The sequence below is a fragment of the Melopsittacus undulatus genome, chromosome 4, assembly GCF_012275295.1.
Source record: "Melopsittacus undulatus isolate bMelUnd1 chromosome 4, bMelUnd1.mat.Z, whole genome shotgun sequence".
Taxonomy (NCBI): Eukaryota; Metazoa; Chordata; class Aves; order Psittaciformes; family Psittaculidae; genus Melopsittacus; species Melopsittacus undulatus.
The window spans coordinates 89,887,810-89,909,313 of record NC_047530.1 but is presented as its reverse complement, the minus strand read 5'-3'; the positions used below and the strand labels follow the sequence as shown (position 1 = coordinate 89,909,313).

Genomic DNA, 21,504 nt, shown 5'->3' with positions numbered 1-21,504 from the left:
ATCTTCATCAAATTGCAAAAATACTCAGTCCATCAGTATTTCCCTACCAAGCACAGAATTTGCTGTGTCAGTAAGGAGGGGGAAAAATAACCCTAACTTCAGGGCATGTAGAGTTCAGCAAGACCCAGCGTTAACCCTATAGGCTTTTCTATGCTTGAGAGTGAGGGGTTAATCACAAGTAATAAAATAATACCTAGTTCTAAGCAACTGGCATTTTGAGGATTTTTTTTTCCCAGACTCCTATAGGTGACAAGGAAGAGTAAAATGCATTCAAATCCAGAAATATTTTTGATGCCTTGTAGAAATAAATTGTAAGGTGGTCATTTCTTTGTCATAAATCATACTTTCTGAAAACATGAGATCACTTTCATCTGAGGAAGGAATGACTGAACAAAACAAACAAGGTTACTTCTATCATATCTGCTTATATTAGACACTGGCTAAGTTTTGAACCATAGTGCAGCACCAGTGTTCCTCACAATCTCAATGCCTGCAAGCACTACCAGTGCAACAGTGAACATGTTAAGGTTACGTGTAGGTACGTACAGGCAGAAATGGAACTGTGTGTGCCCCCATGTGTTTGTAAGTGGGCTCATGTGATTCTTGGGGACAACACTGGGAAAAGCAGGAAGTGGGTCACTGTGACCTGGATGCCAGATAGTCTACAGAAATCTCTTCCTTCAAAAAGGCCCTGCAAAGCAGCAGTTTGAGCTGTGGAAATTAAAACTTTCAAACAGCAAGGATTACTGTGTTAAACAGCCATAGGAAACCTGTGTTGTGGTTATGGCAAGTATGACAGGAGGTCAGTTGCCCCAAGGAAAGGGGAACAGAAGCTGCTGCTCCATCCCTACTGAAGACAAGGGCACCTTAGCACAAGCTCTTCCATCATCACACTGCGTGTTTGCATCCAAGCCCTCATGTCTGTCACGCCACAGGATAAAACCTGTCTTACATACATTAATATCTCTTATAAACATTAATTTGACAATTGCCAACACAGCAGCTGCTCTATTCTTAAAGAAAAACACAAAAGATCATCTTGCCCTTCCTTCTCCATTTCCTTTCCCAAGATTCACAATCCCTTGCACTAATTCATGGAGTCTTTTCCTTCCTCCTCCAAACAATTGCTAAGGATATAATTATCCATCCATTCATTTTGCAGGAAGTATTCCCCCTTTTATAAGCCTTGCTCTTCACCCACCCCTTATACTTCTTCCTAGGTTACATCCCCATTGGCCTGTCACACCTTTTTCAGTAGCTACTTGTAACTCTGTAAGCCAAAGTTAGTTCTGGGAACTGCTATCTGGGTACCCAGAACTGCACCTGTAGCAGCAAGCGGCAGCAAGGATACACAGGGCACTTTTCCTCCAGGACAGTGACCTACACTCTGTGCCCCTTAGCTGGTAACTTCACCCTTACCTGAAATCCTCTGGAAAAGTTAGGGATCCTATCAACCTAACTATTCCAGGCCTGTGTTACATAACACCCGTTAAAACATGAATGTAGACAAGGCACTCTGTAAACCAAACCCAAGACACAACAGCTGGGTGCAGGCAGCGAGGAAGGGACTACCAGGAAGCACCACTATTCTGTATGGCCTCACCTTGGCATTTGCTTTCCTAGGGTCAAGCTTTCTGGAGGCACTGGCACAAAGCAGAGTTGCTTGAGGAATCTCCAAGGGAGCAATGAAATGGCTTTGTCACCATCTGAGCATGAGAAAGAACGTCAAGCAACTCCTCTGAAGAATGAAATGTCAGGGCAATGGTGACAGCACCATAGAGCAGCCAGGGGCTGATCAGCCACTCAGTATGGCAGCAAGGCTGGAAGAGGCCAGGAAAGCCTTGGGGCGATACATTCTTTACAACAAATAGAATTGCTCTCCTCTACTAAGATACACATCTCTAATGCAAATTGTGCTGAATATAAAATAACTTCTATAACCAAACAAGATGGCTCAACTGCTTCCAACTCCTTTCAGTTTTCTTCTGCAGTCATAAAGAATTAGAGATACAAAGACTGTCAACTCTTAATAATTTCTTTCTTTTGACAACATTCACACTTGCAGGAACCAGTGCCATAGCAGAGAGACTGCTGTTTGCCAACATGCTGCATACAGCTGTTCAGCCAAGTTTTAGTTTATAGGACACAACTGTTCCCAAAAATTACATTAGAGTACATCAGGTGTTTTGGCAAAACATAAGTATATTTTGTTTGCCACAATTTACCATCTACATTGTTTTTCCAAAAGAATTTGTTTGTGCAGGTCAAGGAGTGAGTGAAAACAGACAGATGGACTCAGTCCTTCAGGATACACAGCAGGGATGGAAGAGAAAAAAGATCCTATCGCTGCCAGGGGCTCAAAGCAGCCTGGATTTCCAGCTTGTTAGTCTGTTGCAGTACATGAACTCCAGTTACATATAACCTTTTATACTTTGAGAGGTGAATATGTGCACATGAGTTTGGTCCTCACATGTATTTCCCTGCTGCCCTTGCTGTAGGCCAGCTATCTTCCATCTCTTGTCATGCTAGGAAGAAAGTTCAAATTCCATGTTTACCAGCTCTAACCACCACTTTCTAAAGCTTCCCTAGCACAAGCAGATCTGCAATACACACACACTCCACACAGTCCTTAACGCTAAAACACTGTGAGACTGGCAGCCACCCAAGCAATGTGGGCTATCTAGGGACAAGAATGACTGAAATGGTTCCAGGTTTGCAGGGGCCAATGAGGAGACACCAGATTCCCAAATCAAAGATGAGGAACATTTTAATCATGGGGTGGAAATACAGCTAAGTGGTAAAACCTTCATTCTTGAATATAAGTAGAGGAATGTAAAAGAAGGCCATAGAAACTTCAGGCTAATACATCTCCTTTTCATAGCAAAGGCCAGTGGTTTCCTTGGTTGTCACACAGAGTTCATAGCCCAGACTACCAACTGGCTACCACCACTCCTCTAAGAAGGGGAGAGAAAGAGCTCGCTTTTTAAGAAACATTGTAGTATACCCACTCATTAAGAAATGATTGCTCAAAGTAACAAATGATCTCCTGACAAACCAAATGTGACTATTCACTTGAGTCGCTTCCGTTCTGTGGTGACTCTGGAAATACTCCGACCTACTTTTTTGAAGGCTTAAGGGCAAAAATGTGCAAGAAAAGTTGTTTTCATGGACCACCATATGCTCTGGATATGGACTGTATAGCCTCTACTTAGAAATGCTGTCTGTAACTGGACACCATCCATCTTGGCATATTCTTTGACAAATTTACTGGAGTATGTGGAAAGTTGTGATAGAGAGTTTCCCTCTCCCAGTTTTCTATAGTAATATACTGCACAACGCTTACATCTATTGCTATGTGAAGCTGCCTCAAAGCTTGAAAAAGTTCATAATGAAACACCCAGCTGCCTCTCTATGAAATGAGATAGTGGTACATTTCCATCTGGACATCATGAGGAAAAAAAAAACCAAAACAAAACCAAATACTCTAAACAAAGAAATCCAACCTACACCCCAAATCCAGGCTGTACCAGGCAAGAGAGAATTGTTAAACATTCACCAGAACAGAAATAAAATCTGAATTCTGCAAGTGGTAAGAAGCATTTGGATACCATTCCACAGCTGAGATTCCACAGCAGAAAACTGCTACATATCTGGTGATCTAGCTACCTATTCACAGTTTTATACCAAGCAGTGGCTCACTGCCTCCTGCTTAGCTAAGCAAAGCAACGTATCTGGCACACAAGGCAACTATATAAAATGAGACCCATGCTTGTCCTCTTTGGAGCCTGAAATTTGATCAGACACAACAAAGTCAATCTGGTTTGGTCAATGAGAAGTTTAGACAAAATTAAAAAGCCTTTTACATCTCTAGGTACATAATCTGAGAAATAGTTGAGATACAATCGCATACCCTTGCCCCTGGAACAAAGCCATATCCCACACCACACTGATGAAGTACCTTGGTTTTACCCAACTGCCATTCTTTCTTGCTTCTGTCATAGATCTGAAGAAAGCCTCCACATACAGCTCTGCTGTTGTCTGAAAGACTTGGCCCCTTCACAAGCATCTTGTACCTTAGAACCAAACAAAATCTCATGAGATTGTGTACAACAGTAACATGTCCCATCCCCCCCCCCCCCCCCCACAATCTTTTAACTTTAATTATCCTTTTCCCATTAGTCCTTCTTCCTCAAGGACCTCCCTTCTTCATGCTTGCCTTCCAATTTGGAAATTTCCATCTCCCAGCCTTTATCTGTTCCTTCCACACTGGCAATTATTGTTGCAATCCCAGTAATAAAGTACAAACCAAACTGCATTTTTCAGTAAAGAACAACTGTCTTTCTGAAACATGTGCTTTCATCAGACACAAATTATTCTGTTCAGTATATGGGTGGCATTTAATGCTGCAAGAGACAAAGGAAGCAATGTTCAATGGTCTCTTCTAGCCTTAAACTTTAAGAAATCCTTTTGATGCAGCCAATTAAAAGAAATAATCATTTTTTCCAATTTTAATCATCAGCTATACTGTCCATTAGAATTTGCTTCAGCCTGTTTTCTTTTCACATATTATGACCAGATGGGTTTCACAGCACCACACAAGCAAATCTGTGGCAAAGCTACAAAAAGTAAATTAAAAAAATGGAATGCCTGGCTACTTTTCCATTCTGACTCTTACCCTAAAGGCAAGTCCCTGAAATGGCTTCCAAATCAGTTCATGATATGGGCAATAAGGCCATGGTCAGAAAAACATCCCACAAATTATTCATATCAGTAGTAGCAGCTATAGAGGGAATAAACATACAGAATCATATACAGTGGGGCTGTTATAGCATGTGGTGCAACAATAGCAATTACCTGCTGAGAAAATCCTGGAAAAGGCGCCGTATTGGGAAACCTGCTCTTCGAACTTTCACTGTCTCCAGCATCCCTGAGTACCGGAGCTGATTTAGCACCACATCTGGATTGAAGAGGTTCGGTGCCTACGTAATAATCCAAATTAAAAAAACAGCAAGAAGGGAGACAGAAAGTTTTGATCTTGGTGTTATTTCTTTGCTGACTTGAACATTAACTATTCCTCTGAACACAGATAGTCACAGGCTGTATATCCATTTTGCTGTAGAAAGTCAGCCCTGCATATTTGGGCATGCCAGGTGAAAAGGGGGAAGTCTGGGTCAAGGGGAAAGCAACCTCACAACTCTGCATGGTGAAGAAAAAGGGACAAAAGGGAGCTGGGCAGATCCTGGAAAAAACCCAGTGTGCAGCCTGCTGTCATATTTGGATCATGGCAGTAAAGCAATGATATACTGCATTAACACATACAAAATGTAGAATCTCTGACTCAGTTCTATTTACAGTCTCTCCAGCCAAACTAGAGGCAAACTGAAGAATTCTTTTCTGGCATAAACCCCCCCAGCAGGCTTTCTTCTGCCACAACTCACTCCGTTTCAAAGCACACAAAGAAAAATTATCAGTTCAGAGCTCCCCACCCAATCTAGTTAACAGCATAACCTCCCATCACAGTCCACAATACCAGCCAGAGCCAGTCTCTAAGCACTGTAAGTTGCTCATGAAGTGTCCACCTCCACTGCCTCAGAGCCAGGGATCTGCAGAAGATGCTTCCTACTACACAAGTCCTGCATTCCAGAACAAATTGTCTACAGGCACCACAAACAGGAGCAACTGCTGCTTCTACCACAGCTACGGACTCTGCACAAGCACAGAAAAAGGTAGGAATGGCTGTAGCGTACTATACACAGTATCGTCTTTTAATCTGATTACCAGAAGGAGGGTGTATTTTTCCTCAACTATAAAACAACCAGAACGAAAAAAAGGAAGCTGAGGGGGAGCTGCTCCTATCCTCAGCGTAGACCCTGACAGAGGCACCTGTCAGTCATTCGTGCAAGTGAGTGCTCATGAAGGTCTGTGCGCATGCATATGTTTTGCTGGAAGACAGACTTGCCTTTTCTGTATTTGGTTTGATGCAGCGGATGAAGAATGGGTTGGAGGTACTAAGTGTGGCCATCAGGGAATGGAGAGAATCCTAAAAAGCAGAAAGACAAAACCCAAAGGATCTGTCACAATAGGAGGGAAAGGTGCTACATTTGATGCAATATGTTCTTCATGCATCCCTCCCATTCCTAATGTTCTTTGCCTACCAAAACATTAGTAAAGCAAGAGATCGCTTCCTGTCCAAACCACACCCACAAAGTTAGTTTACTCTAACGCTGTTCTAACATGGACATCATTGTTCTCAGAGCTGTATAGCTGATGCAAGTTATTTTTACAAGTCTCTCAAACTTTAAATATATGAAACTAAAACTGTGACACTAACAGAAGGTTTGCAAACAAGCTAGGGGTTAAGATTCATACCTGCAAGGTCCCCCCAGTATGGTTTTATTGGAATTGCCACTATGTCAGTAAAAGATGTAGCCTAAAAGGGCACATACTCTTAGCTGAAACACCAAACCAACATGGAAGATTGAAGAACCTCAAGAACTTCATATACTCAGGAAACTATTATTTTCCTCTTCCACCCTGGTCAGTCTTAGCATCTCACATTTCACATCAGAGAGAAATCCTTGGGGCAGTGGCACTGTTGTTTTTTAGAACTACAACATTCCTTCGCATTTCCAGCGCTGGACACAAAACAAGGATGAATGACTCCTCTTGGCTGCAGGCATTGCTTTACCCATCTGCTCCTCCCCAAAAGCCTTCTGCTCTTTTGGAAAACATCCTACCCTGAACTGGGAACTGACAGTCGGTCTGCGCCTCTGGGTGCCCATCTTCAGTGTTTCTTCACTGCACCGGCTGCAGACTCTTTCAAAAAGGTCATAGATGAAGTCCAGCCTAAGGGAAAAGAAAAGAATTAAAGGAGATGCAAGACGCCCACTGCCTGTGGGAAGATGGCTTCCACTCTCAGCTACTGCCCTGTCCCAGTGTGAACCACATGATTTTTATTCTTGTTGTGACACAGAGTGGCTGCAGGATGCAGTTCAGCTGTGCACTTCAGGGAGGAAATTAATACTTTCCATGTGGCTGCCCAGATCCTGCGGGCTGCCCTGTATGCCACACTGAGCTGCAAAACCAGAAACTCCATCTCATGCTGTCAAGTAGGATATTACACAAAGGAAGATCTCCATTCTGCACTTAGGAGGACATCTCCCTTGAGCTATATGCCCCCAGGTGAAACTACCTTGAAGATACTCCAGCTAGACTATGCTGTCACACCCCTCCTGACCTAGCTTTCATGGCTAGCACACATGACATGCTCATATAACTGCAATCACAGCCCTTCTGTGGCTAGAGGACTTCTAGAGCTACCCTCAGTGCAGGTCAGCTCTGGGGAATCTTCCACCATTTTGCCACTCCTTAGACAGTGGTGCTGGTTGTTATGAAGCTGCACAAAATTCTCCAGCACTTACTGTGCCTCTTTATTGTTATGACTGCTTCTAGCAGAATTTCCCTTTCTGGCTTGTTGAAAAATCTTGAGTCCTTCCATTACACTGGACAATGACAACCACAATTCTGGCTTCCAGCCCTATGTAAAATGTTCCCCAGATGCCACTGTCCAAGTAAGGCAGCTATGAGCAGCTCATACTCTCAGCTCCCTCAGGCTGTTTCAAGAGTGCTCACAGTGCAAACTCTGCAGCAGGCTTCAGAGAAGATGCCGTTTTGAAACAGTCTCATCAGGCTGGAGCCCACTGACTGAGGTAAGAGGCATGTGGTAGAGTTGCTACTCAAAAACTTCTAGGGTCCCCCAAGTTATTAAATGCCTCTCTCCTTCTACTAGGCACCACCTCTGTCTTCCAGACTTGCTGAAGGTCAAAGTCAGCTCATTTCTTTAGGTCATGTTGCAGCAGTGGCGTATAATAGTAAGGGCCATGCCTGGTCCCACAGCAAAAGTTCAGTCCGGCTCACAATAAGGACAGAAGCTCTCCACTAACAAGCAGGCTGGAAAAGAAGCAGCCTCTGTAGAGAGGCTGGCATTTGACAGCATGGCAGAGTCTTGACTCATTCAGGGGCAAATTTGCCATTGTTGGGATAGGAAGATAAGAGGAAGAAGAGGAAAGGGAGAAGAGAGGAGGGAGAAAACCAACACTGCCTGGAGGGATTTCCAACATGCTTTTATAGCTCTTTTCAAAACTGGGACAAAAGTACTGATCAAATCTATGCCTCATCTGACTTCTACAGCTTCCCTTTCTTTTGCCAGGACACTGAAGCACAAACTTAAGAATGATTCCTGATGCTCAGACAAAAAGCAACTGCTTTCCTTGGGCTAGTTATTACATGAATGTGGCTTAGTCCAGCCCAAATAAGGACCAAATGAGGCCAGATGTGGCCTCCTCACAGGCATAACAAGGACATACCTGCTGTCTTTCAGCATGTTTAAAATGTCATCTCGAAAGGTGTCTCTATTCTTCTCCAGAAAGCCTCTCACATCATACAGCACCTGCAATGCAGACAGAGCCACTAGAACACTCCATACAAATCATTAAGCATTAATGTACATTAACAATTCAATGTACAAGATCTCCAGCAGAGCTACAAAGAAATGCTGCGGGCATGTGCCAAGATCCAAATTTTTGGGGTCAAAGAGCTCCAGAGCTCCTCAGTTACTGGCAAGAAAGTGGCTTTTAGCCATCAACTATAAAAAAAAATAAATAATCAAAACACCAAAAAAAACCCCACAAACCAAACCTCAGACCTCAAAACCAGAAGCCAAGTGAAACAGCTGCAGAAATTTGCCTTTGGTGCGTGAGTGGGGAAATCCTCAGCAAGGTGTGAGGAACTCCATTCACTTCAGGAAATACTAACCATGCCATCCAGTCCCCTGACCTCCCAACCACTAGTGCTCAGTAGATATGATTCTAGGAGGTTAGCCTTTCGTTAGTGTGCAGGTGCCCTCCCTTGACACACCTCCATCCGCTCCATCTCTCAACAAGGAGCAGCATTAACCTTGAAGGCTTGGAGACCTCTTCCTTTTTGCAATAGGTATTTAGCCTTTTCTCCTCCTTCCCAAAAGTCAAATTATCCTTGTGACTTTTACTTTGAGTTTTATTCGTGAATGTGTAAGAAAAGACAACATAAGTAACAGAAGTAAGGAAGATTTTATCTCCCAAATAAAAAATTAGCTGAGAAACTCAAACAAATGTCCAAGCTAGAAAATATAAGTACTGGAGAATGCCATGCTAATTTATGCCCATCATGCTCCCTGTAATCTGGTATGGGGCACCAACGGTGCAGAAACACAAACAGCCCTGGGAGATATTCCTGATTTTTGGAATTTAAACTGCAGGACCACACACAACTGGTATACACCAAACATCTCACACCATGAACACCTACCTCCCCAGCATAGTGTCTTATTCCAAACTGATGGTCTGTTACCCGAGGCTTTATGTAGTAGTGGTTGCTCTGAAATGAAAGAAAAAGAAGCCTTCTTATAATGCCAGTGTAAGAATAAATAGGCTCAGTCAGGAATTCTGCCATGACTATGACAACGCTGGGATGGGGAAGGACCTTAGCTCTTGCAGAGCCCGACCACACCTGCTGCTGCTATCTGCAGCTACATTACAAATATGGTATTCCAATAAGATGGAAAAATACAGTCCTTCAAGGCATTCCTCATGTGAGCAAGGGCTTGCAGAATCAAGGTTGGGCAGGCATGCCATGGATGAAATGTTAATTCTTGCATGTCTGAAACCTGAGGAGACTGGGCTCCACACAAACCATGTGGTGCAGGACACAGGATCAGGGTACAGGGAAGATGGCAGCTTTGCAAAAATCCTACACATCTCTATTTTGTCAAGGAAAATATAAAACCAGTCTCCTGTCTTCCTACATATTTCATCTGTCTTTGCAATTCTCTTCCCCTTTTTTCAATATTCATTTTTCCTTTCTCTTAGTAGCTGTTATACTCTCTCATTTCCCCCCTCCTTTCTTTGTTCGATGAAAAACATTAGCTATGTAAGAACTGGCATGCTGCTTGAGACCAATGATCCATCCAGCAGAGGATTCTGCCTCCAGCAGTGGTTATGTAGAGTAACAAGAAGGCAAGGAAATAATGCTTTCAGCCTAATACTCTCTCAAACTCCAATTATATCCATGTAGTCTCCCTAGCTAGAAACTCCAAGTAGATCTCTCTTTGAAATATTTGCCCATTCCATGCAGACTTCTTGCATCCAGAGTGTTCTTTTGGAGGAAGCTTGCAACCAACCACACAAGGAAATACAGCCTGGCTCCAATTAGTGCCATTTGTCTTCCATAGGCCATGTGTGACTTTTAAACCCATCACATCCTCCCTAAGTCATCTTTCTCCACACTGCAGGGTTCCTTCAACATAGGTGTGTTTTTTTTTTGTAAGAGCTATTTTGTAACACTGAAGCAACAGACGTGTTGCTGACCAGATCTGATATAGCCCCTTCTTGAGTGGAGGAGCCCAGTGGTGTACACTGTTCAAAGCACAGGTGATCCATGGATTATACAGAGATATAACAATGTTTTCTGCTTCTGATCTGTTTCTTTCCTAGGAATTTCTAATACTTAATCTGAGCTTTTTATTACTACATGTTCTACATTATTACTACATGTTACTACATTACTACATGTTTATTACTACATTACTACATGTTCCATGTTTCCATGGAACTACCCATCACAGCCTTTGTCTGGGAGACTGCTGCTCCTGAAGAGCAGCAACCAGCTCAGGCCCATAATTTCAAAAGTGAAACTGGGACTGTTTTCTTCAGGCACACAATTTTACATTTATCTACGCTTGTTTTCATCATCATTTTACAACCCAATCAGTTTCATAAGGCATCTCTCAGTTCAGCAGCCATATCCTGTAAATCATGAAGACAGGCTGAGAAAGTTGGGGCTGTTCAGCCTGGAGAAGAGAAGGCTGCGTGGAGACCTCATAGCAGCCTTCCAGTATCTGAAGGGGGCCTACAGGGATGCTGGGGGGGGACTATTCATTAGGGACTGTAGTGATAGGACAAGGGGTAACAGGTTGAAACTTAAACAGCAGAGGTTTAGACTGGATATAAGGAAGAAATTCTTTACTGTTAGGGTGGTGAGGTACTGGAATGGGTTGCCCAGGGAGGTAGTGAATGCTCCATCCCTGGCAGTGTTCAAGACCAGGTTGGATGAAGCCTTGAGTGATATGGTTTAGTGTGAGGTGTCCCTGCCCATGGGAGGGGGGTTGGAACTTGATGATCTTAAGGTCCTTTCCAATCCTAACTATTCTATGATTCTATGAGAAAACTTCCACTTCAGTGCTCATATGAGATGGAGTCTTATAGGGATCGCTCCATTGAGATAACTGACCATTTACATTTTGTGAATTTACTGAGTAGGGAAATATGGATTACAAGCCTATAATTTCCTAGAATACTTTCTAAAAATTGAAATAATTTCCCACTTTCTCAGATACAAGTACTAAAAAATCTAAGTATGATGTTACATAACACCCTTGGTAATTCAGCTCTCATCTTCAAGTTCTTTTAGCAATATCAGGTGGATGACTTCTGACCCTGATAATTTCTTATTGCTATTGAAAAACTTTTCATTGCCTTTTTCCTTTTCATGTTAACCTAATTTCTTTGCTCTTCTCTTCCCCCACCCAGTCATCTTTTTCCACTCCAAACATGACTGTTACTCTCTTATGTTGATGGGCACCCTCCTCTCCCTCTTTACCAAACCTTTATATTTCATCCATGCCTACAGCACTTCTGGTTCCTTCTTCCACCTCTGCTATTGCTCCTCTCCCCATCTGTACCAGAGGTCACATTCTCTTAAACCTCAGCTCTGTGCTTTTCCTCTTTAAGCCTACTGGAATCCACAGAAAACACAAAGAGGACTTGTTTTCGTATAATGTCCTTCAGGCTTTCCAGCAACACTGACTGGATGCCTTCCAGTGCTCTTCTAGCTAGCACTAGAGACTTTTAACAGGTACAAAAGACACTCTCACCTTAAAAAAATGCAAACCCTACAGTACTATCTATCTATCTACTTCATCATTCCACTTTGCACTTCAGCTCCTCAGCCTCTTCCATCTCTCATAGGGTTCCATGTTAACTGCTATCCCCTCAAAGCGGACAGAGGTGACACTATGAACAGCTTAATGAAAAGGCTACTCGATGCACAGAAATAATCAAAAATAGCAACCAAAATGTTGTGGGGCATAAAGGAATGCAAAATAATACTGATAGTTTCATGCTGCTATACAATAAACCACAGGTACCTTCATACCAAGGGAACTGCATTCTGGTCTGATTATTTATCTCAGAAAAGAATAGAGAAAAGATGCAGACAAATTCAGAGACAAACAGCAGAAAGAAAGAGGAGCTTTGAAATTTCTCCATTTGGAGACAAACTGAGGAGGCTGGGACATTTCAGAAATAAAATTCAGAAGTGATATAACAGAACTATTCATAAGTACTATATTAAAAGTTAACAAAATACCAGCAATGATAAAAAATAAGAAGGTAAATCAGGCACTCTCGTATACCTACATAATACAAGGGAAAGCTGCAGCAGACTAAACTGAAGGCATTGATTTAAGCCTAAAGAAAGGAAATACTTCCACAAAACTATGCATAAGCAGCCAACCAGAAATTATTGCAATTGTATGCAATTTGCAGTCATGAGTATTACTAGCAGAGTTAGATACAAATATGAAAAACAAGAATATCTGCATCCATACAAATTAAAAAAAAAAAAAGAAGTTCTGATAAAGGATACAAACTTGCACATTTTCGGGCTTGAATGAAGCCTAAATTAGAGGATTAGGAAATATTAGTTGACAATGTTCGTACTACAGTAGTAAATTATTCCATATGTTTCTGCTACAGGGTTCAATTTGCTTTTTTTTCAGTCTATTTTCTATTAAGAAGATCTGTGTTAGCTGTACCAGAGACAGGGTAATAGATTGCTACAGTGGTTTCACTGTCGTTTCTGTGTCCCCACGATGACTTTCTGACCTGCATGAAAAAGCCCTTCTACTCCTGTGTCCAAAATGCAAGAAAAAGGAGGAAAGAATTTAATTAATTAGGAACAATAAAAGAGCTTTCATTAAAAGTCATGAGGCAAAAGCTGTCCCCAGCCCCAGGAGACAAAGATCTGACATGCTCTGGAGCAGACTCCTGTGAGTCAGCTGGCAGGAGAAACGCAGCAGCATCCTGTGCCTGGGGTGCTGCCTCATGTCCTGTTGCAGACCACAGAATCTGACCTCCATCCCATGCTACAGATTCAAATCTCTATCCACAGACTGTAGAATGTACAATCCCTCCCTCTATATGTACAAGCAACCATTTCCAGGTTTCAGGCCTAAGGCATTTTAAATTTCTTGCACAAAGCACATATTTTATATCAATAAAACATTCACTTTTGGTTTTGAAATGCTGATGGGGCTAACATACTGATCATTTGCCTGCCAGGTTATTTTCTTACTTACCATATGCTGGCTGTGAAGTTTTTCCAGAAGGGTGTTGTCTGTGCCTTTGGGGAATCGACTCTCTTCATTCACCAAAGCCAGTAGACCCAGTTTCTATAGCCAAACAAGAGAGAGGCTTTTACAGTCATCAGAAGCTCTAACTACACAGCACCAAGCCAAGAACTGGAGATCTGGACAGAACATTGAGCAATAACCCCTGAGTTATACCCAGCAAACTTGGGCTGAAAGCAGAATTCTGGCCAGTCAATGCATTCATCACACAGAAGGTAAGTGGAGATTATTTATTAAAAATTCACATTAAGGTTTTACTTAAACTCTGTTCCCTGTCTAAAACTATGGCACCATCCCTAAGCTTACTCTCAACAATGAGCAGTTACCTCTTTTCTTGAGCCAGGACTATGGCTAGAACAGCTTATACTTCTGCCAGGTCACGATGGGAAGAGGGTCTAAGCAACTACCTGTTTTTAAAAGTAGGAAACCCTAGGGAAAGTTTCAAGAAAATCAGCAGTCCCCACTGTGATCCCTGGAAACTGTCACAGATAACCACTCACCTTCTCGATAAGGTCCAGGCACTCTGCATTATCCATCCAGTCAATGGCTTCCCAGTTTATCCCTTCCCTGACAGTCAAGAACAAACAGAACAAAGATGTGAAATGCAAGATGCAATGTGCTGAGATGCAGAGAACAGAAGCAGCTGAGCAAGGCAGCTGTCCTAGGACTCAAGAAAATTTGCAGGAATTAGGCTTTGCCATGTATGAGGAAAAACAATAGCACACACAAAATACACTGGCTGCCACAAAGAGATGGAAGTAGGAGACAGCCTTTCTTATCCATCCCAGCATTTTAGACTGATGCTTATCTTGTAGTCATTCAGCAAATTCCATACCAAGCAGTAAGAAACTGTAGTTGCTCTAAGTTGTTTATTCAGAAGTGATGAGCATTGGACTAAGTGGTAGTGATGGTGGACTTTCTTACACAGCTTCAAGAATCAACTGCTTACCCACCAATCTGGAAAGCAGGACTGAAGCACATCCACCAGAAGACTGAATATTCACAAGTCCACGCAGAAGAAGAGACAGAAGCAACTTTTCAGGAAGAGTTTTGAAGAGGATGAGACATATAAGCTTTGACCTAACAGAAAGGGAACCTGCAGGGTGACTCTGCATCTTTCAGAACAAGAGTTCATGTAGGCAAGCAATACGGTAAGCATACTTTGAAAACTGCATGTAATTCTGTAAATCTGTGCTGAATGTGTATTCCCCTCTCTTACCACCTTCTTGCACTCCCATAATACAGGCCATTTCTGGTTTCAGAATTCAGAGAAGCTGGGAATAACTCTTGCTCAGGAATCCAAGGAAGACTATAGGCTATGTGTGAAGCTACCTACTGATATTCTGATACAGACACCTTTCAGGTGAAGGCTAACAAGATAGCAAAGTGGCGTTGTCTACAAACCTTTCAGCCTCAGCTTTGTACTTTCAGGTTTAAAACATTCAGAAACCTGTGGGCAACAGCTGGAAGCAACAAACTGGAATAATTTCTAAAGAACGGAAAGGACAATCTATCCTTCACAAGGAACAAAATATCCTAACCACTTAATGACAAAAAAATATCAGTTCACAGTGTTTCAGATTTTTGCAACAATGGGTGTCAGAGGAGCCATACATTTTTACAAAAAGACCTCTTGGATTCCTCCTAAGAGCAAGACGACCTTCCAGAATTGAAGGGAGCAGAGTTTCCTGAAGCAAATCAAAATCACAAATGAATCAAGATGTCTCTACTGCCACAGACCCCTTGTCTAATCAAATGGTGAAATTCATGGAACTATTTACTAAACCTGAGGAAGCAGAGCTGATACTCTTGAAGATGGTCTTTAAACACCTCATCCTAGACTAACTCTATGAATAGTCAATAATAGAATTCTCTTGTTCTTTCCAAAGTTCAGCCACAGAAGTTACACTCCTATGGAATCATCGAGAAAAAATCTTTTGTCACTATGATACCATTCTTAATATAAGCTTCCCGCACTGGTGGAATTGGCCTGAGAATTGAGTGCTTAAATAGCCTTGCAGTTTTGTAATCTTTAGAATTTCATGAATTGCCTATTCAACTGTCTCCTTTTACAAGGCTGCTCTCATTTGCCCTCACTGACCCTATTCAGTTGCTTCATTCACAAACATAAAGGCTACTGTTTCAGAGCAAGAACAGAAGTATTGGTCTAGCGGCCTTCTCTAGAAGCAGAAATAATCTAGAACATCCCAGGTACTTCACAAAACACAATCCAATATGAAGCCCACAGAAGTGAAACAGCTGTGCAGAAGGCCCCATGCTCTTTAAGCTTGGGAAACAGCCTGAATTAAATATCCTTGCTGAGGAAAAGAAGCCTTTTCATACCATAGGAATCTCTAGGACAGAAAGACTTGTCAGATGTCTAACCATCTATCTTTAGGGACTTTACTTTTTGCATACCAAGATTGCAGCTGCATAACAACACCGCTACCTTAGGTAAATCATTACTGAAATTAGAAACAAGGCTAGTGACCATGTGTTCTAGCGGGTTAAAGCTCAACGATGTTCCCATTCAGCTGAAAGATAGAAGGGAATCTGGACTTTCTAAATTCTACAAGAGAGAAAGCTTTTGCTTGGAGACAAGTGACCTGCTTATGTTGGAAAAGCAAAGAGATACATCCACAGTCAGGGTTGCACTAAGGCTCAGCTGCCTTTCCTGCCTTAGTGGCACAAAGGAGGAATGATGTCCTCCATTCAACCATCCATTAAAAAAATAGAGCCCCCACTCCCTCTGTTTGTCACCTGTTGTACTCCAGCTGCTCCAAGGAGAAGATGTGTTTGTTGAAATATTCCTGGAGTTTCTCATTTGCATAGTTAATGTTAAACTGCTCAAAACGATTCACCTATAAGAAGAAACAAAGATAATAAAGCTTAATTTAAGCTGGCCCCTAAAAGAATCCATAACACCAATGGGGAAGATGCCAGGTGTGGCTAGAATAAAGCCAGAAAGCATAGAGTCAAAGGGTGTCTGATGGACCTGAGGAGGACAGTATGGGGAGGTGCCCTAGGAAAACAGCTTTTGTTGCTCATGCAAGGTTCACTCAGTAGGCCTAAATGGTACTAAAGGATACTAAAGACAATCACATTTCTCTTCTTCTTGGGAAGAAATAAATATAATACCATTAGTGTTAGGTCACTAGGCTTGCTCTTCTGTGAAATATCAGATCAGTCACTATATGGCTGTTCAACATGCATCCCTCATCAGCTGCAGTCAGAAGCATTACACAAAGATTCTCAACACAAAGCAAAACAGATGTAAATAAACAACACACATGTAGAAGTTGGACATTTAATTTGTACACAAGTCAAAAATTCAGTATTATCTGTCACAGTACATCTTCCGAGGGCCTGTGTCACAAACCAGACCTTGAACATCAGTCTGCATAAATACAGGTGGCAGATAGGAGCAGCTAAATGTATCTTGCTGCTTCCAGGAGTAAGTGGCAGTGGAGACATCCTAGAATGCTCTATCCTAACCTAAACAGGATACAAACCAACTAAAATTCCTTCCTGTATGGGCTGACATCTCCCAGACCAACCCACCCTGCAAAGACAAAATCCTGACCTGAAAGTTCTCAAAGCCGAAAATATCCAGGATGCCCACAGACTTAAAGTTTTCCTTGCCTTTGATCTTCGTATTAATCTTGCTAATGAGCCATGAAAAACACTGGGAATAGAGTGCCATAGAGAGGGAGTCCCTGGAGTCAGCTGCCTGTAAATAGAAAAAATTAGTCACAGGGAGAAGTGAAGGCATAAGGGGCACCATGAATCTATGGGACTTCAGGTTCCTCCTCTCCTCTTCAGATATTTGTATTGGTTGTGTATGATGCAGTGTTTATATGTACAGTCAACAGTCTGCAAATAGCCCAGCCACACACAAATGTACCATGTAACTTCAGACCTTTGGGTAACTGAACTTGAGAGGCTGAAGGAAGAAGCAAATTCCCTGACATCTTTTCGAACAAGTGCTTGGGCAGGGAAGGTAGCAAAATACCTCATGACTAAGCCTGTAGCAGTCAGTTGCATCACCTGAGCAAACTCGGTAACAGCAAGGTATTTCAGTTCAGTACTCCTATTAGAGCCGTCAAATGGGTGTCTGTTCAGTTTTTAAAAAACTGGTAGGACAGGATTTAATAGAGTATTCTGGCACCAAGCTACCCTCAAAAATCCCCTCTCCAAAACTTTCCTGCAAACATCATTATCTTACTGCAAACCAAATGCCCAGAAAAGACATGTGTGCCCATGTTTTAAAATGTTCTCTTCTGTGGAGAAGGGAGGTTGCTGTGTGTTCCCAGCCTTGGTCTGCTGGAGGACCTGCAAACTGGCCAACAGCCAGGACACATGGCCCAGAAGAGCATGGGCTGAGAGACCTTTATGGAGCTGGCTCAACATCTCATGCAGTGATCATAACCAAGTGTCACAGGTGGAAAAAAAACCCTTGAACTGTGATAGCTAACAGGCAGTAGATAGTCGGGTGTATGCAAGTGTGGGGATCAATGTTTGAAATAGAACTACTGAAATATCAAACAAAAGCCTACTACTTGATAGCTGTAACAGGAATGGGCTGGTTCTAGAGTTTGGTGACATTTGGACTAAACAAAAAGGACACACCCAAATTCCCCAATTAATACAGAGACATGAGACAGAACCACAAATTAAGAGCTGACTGCATGTTTTCCTTCTGCACATACACTATTTAGACTGGGAAACCAGGGTTTAGGGTACTGGAAAGAAGGGGAAGCCAAAAATAAGGGTTCCCAAATATAAGACATGATCCCAGAGAGCAGAAAAGGGAGCAAGGAAAGCAGATGGCAAAGACCTTGACTGGAAGAAAGATGCTGGAAGCGGAGAAGGATCGTGAAGATCAGAGACATGTGGAGACAAATGTCAGGGTGTGCCAAGGACCTTGGCTGGCAGCTCCTGAGACTGGTAACTGCGAAGAGCTACACAACATGAACCAACACAACTTTCTACCCAGCCCTCCTGGACAAGCAGCAATCTCCCAGCTGAGAAAAGAAGTTGACATCTAAAAAATGCAATGCTGAGGGGTAAGTGTGCAAGTATGTGAAATAACCCAAGTACTGTAAAAGCCGTAATCTGGTCATTTCAGAAATAAACTGCAGTATCTAGGTTGTTCACTCTGTCTCACCTGTGACACCAAGTTAATTCCCTCAGTAGGCCTGACCAGCAATGACAGACCTTCTAAATGCACCCTCATCCTCTTCAGTTTTGCAGGCCTGAGTAATGGGACCTCTTCCCTTCTGCTTTGCTAATGGCACAGGCCAACTGCCTCTGAATCCTCCCAGCTCCTCTCAGCAAGCTCCTGAGGCACAGCCTGCAAGATCCTCCTTTTTGCCCAATCTCAGCTATTTTCTGCTCCTTTCTATTCCTTGGTTGTACCTTTCCTCCAGCAGACCAAGGCTGGGAACACACAGCAACCTCCCTTCTCCACAGAAGAGAACATTTTAAAACATGGGCACACATGCCTTTTCTGGGTATTTCTTCTCTCTACCAGATGCTCTGTCTTATTAGTTGGGACTGGATACCCTCAAAGCCATGCCTCTCTACTGCCTCTGGCTACACAGCAAGTTGAACTAATTTTTCAGGAACAGGAGCTCCCCATCCATCTGTAAGCAAAACCGCTTTCCCCACAACATAGAGATTCTCAAAGGCTCCTTTCATCCTCCCAGCTTTGCCCGCTTTCAGACCACTTCATTCATTCAGCCTACTGAAATGCCGAAGCTCAGATGGGTAACAAGCCCATTACATAATGAGAAATCCCTGGCAGCTTTATCAATGCATTCCAACAGCAAGCGGGAATAGGTGGGCACCATACACAAGGGCTTAAGCAGGAACAGTCTGTACAGGCCCAGTGTTCAGTGCAACAGGCTCACCCACTGATAAGTACCAGCATTCACTTGCATTATAATGATTTTATTGCAGTCTTAGTACTGCACTGGGCTGCAAAGCAGTAAGTGTAGAGTCTAACATGCACAGATATCAGGAACAGCTATAGTTTAAGAAAAAGCTCTATTCTGGGAGAGTTTTGTAAATCCTACAACTGCATACTGTTGCTCTGGACTGCATAAGGTGTCTCTGGTATTATTTGTTATCTATCCTTGTGCACTGATATAGAAAGTTGTAGCTTATTTGGGACAGATAGCTGAGAAGAGAAACTGGTACTGGATACTGAGGGTATCTATCACAGACTGTATACTGAAAAATTATTTTCACGCAATTACATTGCAAAGACAGGTGACAGACTATGGAAAAAAAAGATACAATTTCTTAAAGGCAAAGTTTAGTTTGTGATGTATTAGCAGGTGTGTTCACATCAAGAAAAGAACCCTAACTATTTTATGAATCTATGACTAGTCTGCTGTAATGAGCACTGCTGAGACTTCAGCTTGAATACTGTGTCCAATTAGGGTCACTCCACTTCTTGGAAGATGTGGGAAAACAAATAGAGGAGATTTAGAAAATTACTTACAAGGAAATATTGAAGGAACTGGATTGTTTAGCTTAGAAAAGAGAACATCACATGAAAAACTTCACAGAAGCAGAAGCTTATAAGGGGACAGCTGGGATGTCAAAGGTAATTTAAATATAAGGAAAACCTTTTCAGCTCCAGACTTCACTGCAGCTACAGCAGGATACTTAAAGAGGCTGTGAAATTCCTTCCATGGGAAATCTGAAGGAAAGTCAGACAGATATCCATGAGAGAGAGCCTAGTAACTCTGGTTTCTCTGCCAGTGTAAGGGTTGGACTGATAAACCTGTGCAGTCCATGCCAGCACAAGATTTCCATTACAGATGTTCCTTTTGCTATAACATGATGCTTCTTCCATCCTAGTAATATTGTTCCTTGTTGCCTAGTGACTTGCATTTTATTAATGATGGAAGATTTTCAACAGTTATCTGTGCATGGACCTAAAACACCAAGAGTGCCCTCAAGTGATCAGCAACACCACAAGTTAAAATTAGTCAGCACAACACTAATGAACCACAAAGAAATGTAATAAATAAGCAGGACTGGCTCCAGCACACAGTACAGGTTCAGAAGATGAGAACTACATATCAGTTTATTTAGTCCCCTTTTGCAGCTGTATGGATACACAGAGAAGCTACTGAGGGGTAACAACCTACTATCTGCCTGATGTTTCATGGTAACTGCGTGCAAGCTTTTTTTTCCAGTAAATGGCACACGTGCAATTACCACAAAACATCTGATCTACCTTCTGTATGACAGAAGTGTGACTAATTCTGGGTGAGTGAAGGTGACTTAAAATCAGTATTGTGCATTCTGATTTGCAAGTGAACTCCCCTGTAAAGCCTAAAAAGCAGAGTCAACAGTGGGACCTGAACTACCAGTAAGGGCAAAACACTTGAGGACACAGTTGAGCACCTAGGGGGTGTAACAGGAAACCCTAAAATTCAGTAGATGATACAGGAGGGAGAGAGAGGGTCTGGAAATGCAGAAGTGGCAGAAGAAGTAGCATACACTGAGCACTTACCTGCTCCACAGTGAGAGGGGAGCTGATCTCTTCCCCACGCAGAATCATGGACCTCTGTGTCAGTACTTCAGAAAGTTGAAAGACGTCTAAGCCCAGGAGGTCACTGGCAATGTTCAGCACTAATAACAAAGGAGGGGACACTTTTTTCTTCTGCATGGATCCCCGTCATGCATGTGGGATCCATATTCTGCAGCTCAGCAAAGAAGTCCCAGGGACTTCTACAAGGCAAGTGACTAAACCCCAGCACAAAACATACTCTCCTTTACTTAATTCTCTTTGGCACAGCCAAAGCTGTAAGCTCCAGTATAAGGTAGGGTCAGCATCTGTTACTGGCCACAGTCAGACACTCATATAAGTCAGCCTTTCTGCTGACAACCAGAAGAGCAAAGCACTGTGTAAAGATCAGCACCAGGAAAATATTTATTGAATGAGAAGACATGTTTTCCTAAGGGCACAGTAGTGCAGCTTG

The 21,504-nt window shown here is 42.5% G+C and overlaps 1 protein-coding gene across 1 annotated transcript in view; it reads right to left on the bottom strand.

Moving 5' to 3' along the window:
• Nucleotides 1-21,504, bottom strand: part of LOC101875296 (unconventional myosin-X-like) — an 82,401-nt gene that overhangs the window by 38,291 nt on the left and 22,606 nt on the right. The window contains exons 10-20 of the mRNA XM_031053156.2: nucleotides 21,036-21,154; nucleotides 17,088-17,234; nucleotides 16,265-16,365; nucleotides 14,005-14,071; nucleotides 13,454-13,546; nucleotides 9,346-9,414; nucleotides 8,367-8,449; nucleotides 6,738-6,846; nucleotides 5,960-6,040; nucleotides 4,855-4,979; nucleotides 3,959-4,073 (exon numbers count right to left, since the gene is read on the bottom strand). Coding sequence (XP_030909016.2) covers nucleotides 3,959-4,073; nucleotides 4,855-4,979; nucleotides 5,960-6,040; nucleotides 6,738-6,846; nucleotides 8,367-8,449; nucleotides 9,346-9,414; nucleotides 13,454-13,546; nucleotides 14,005-14,071; nucleotides 16,265-16,365; nucleotides 17,088-17,234; nucleotides 21,036-21,154 — 1,109 coding nt within the window. The remainder of the gene's footprint in view (nucleotides 1-3,958; nucleotides 4,074-4,854; nucleotides 4,980-5,959; nucleotides 6,041-6,737; nucleotides 6,847-8,366; nucleotides 8,450-9,345; nucleotides 9,415-13,453; nucleotides 13,547-14,004; nucleotides 14,072-16,264; nucleotides 16,366-17,087; nucleotides 17,235-21,035; nucleotides 21,155-21,504) is intronic.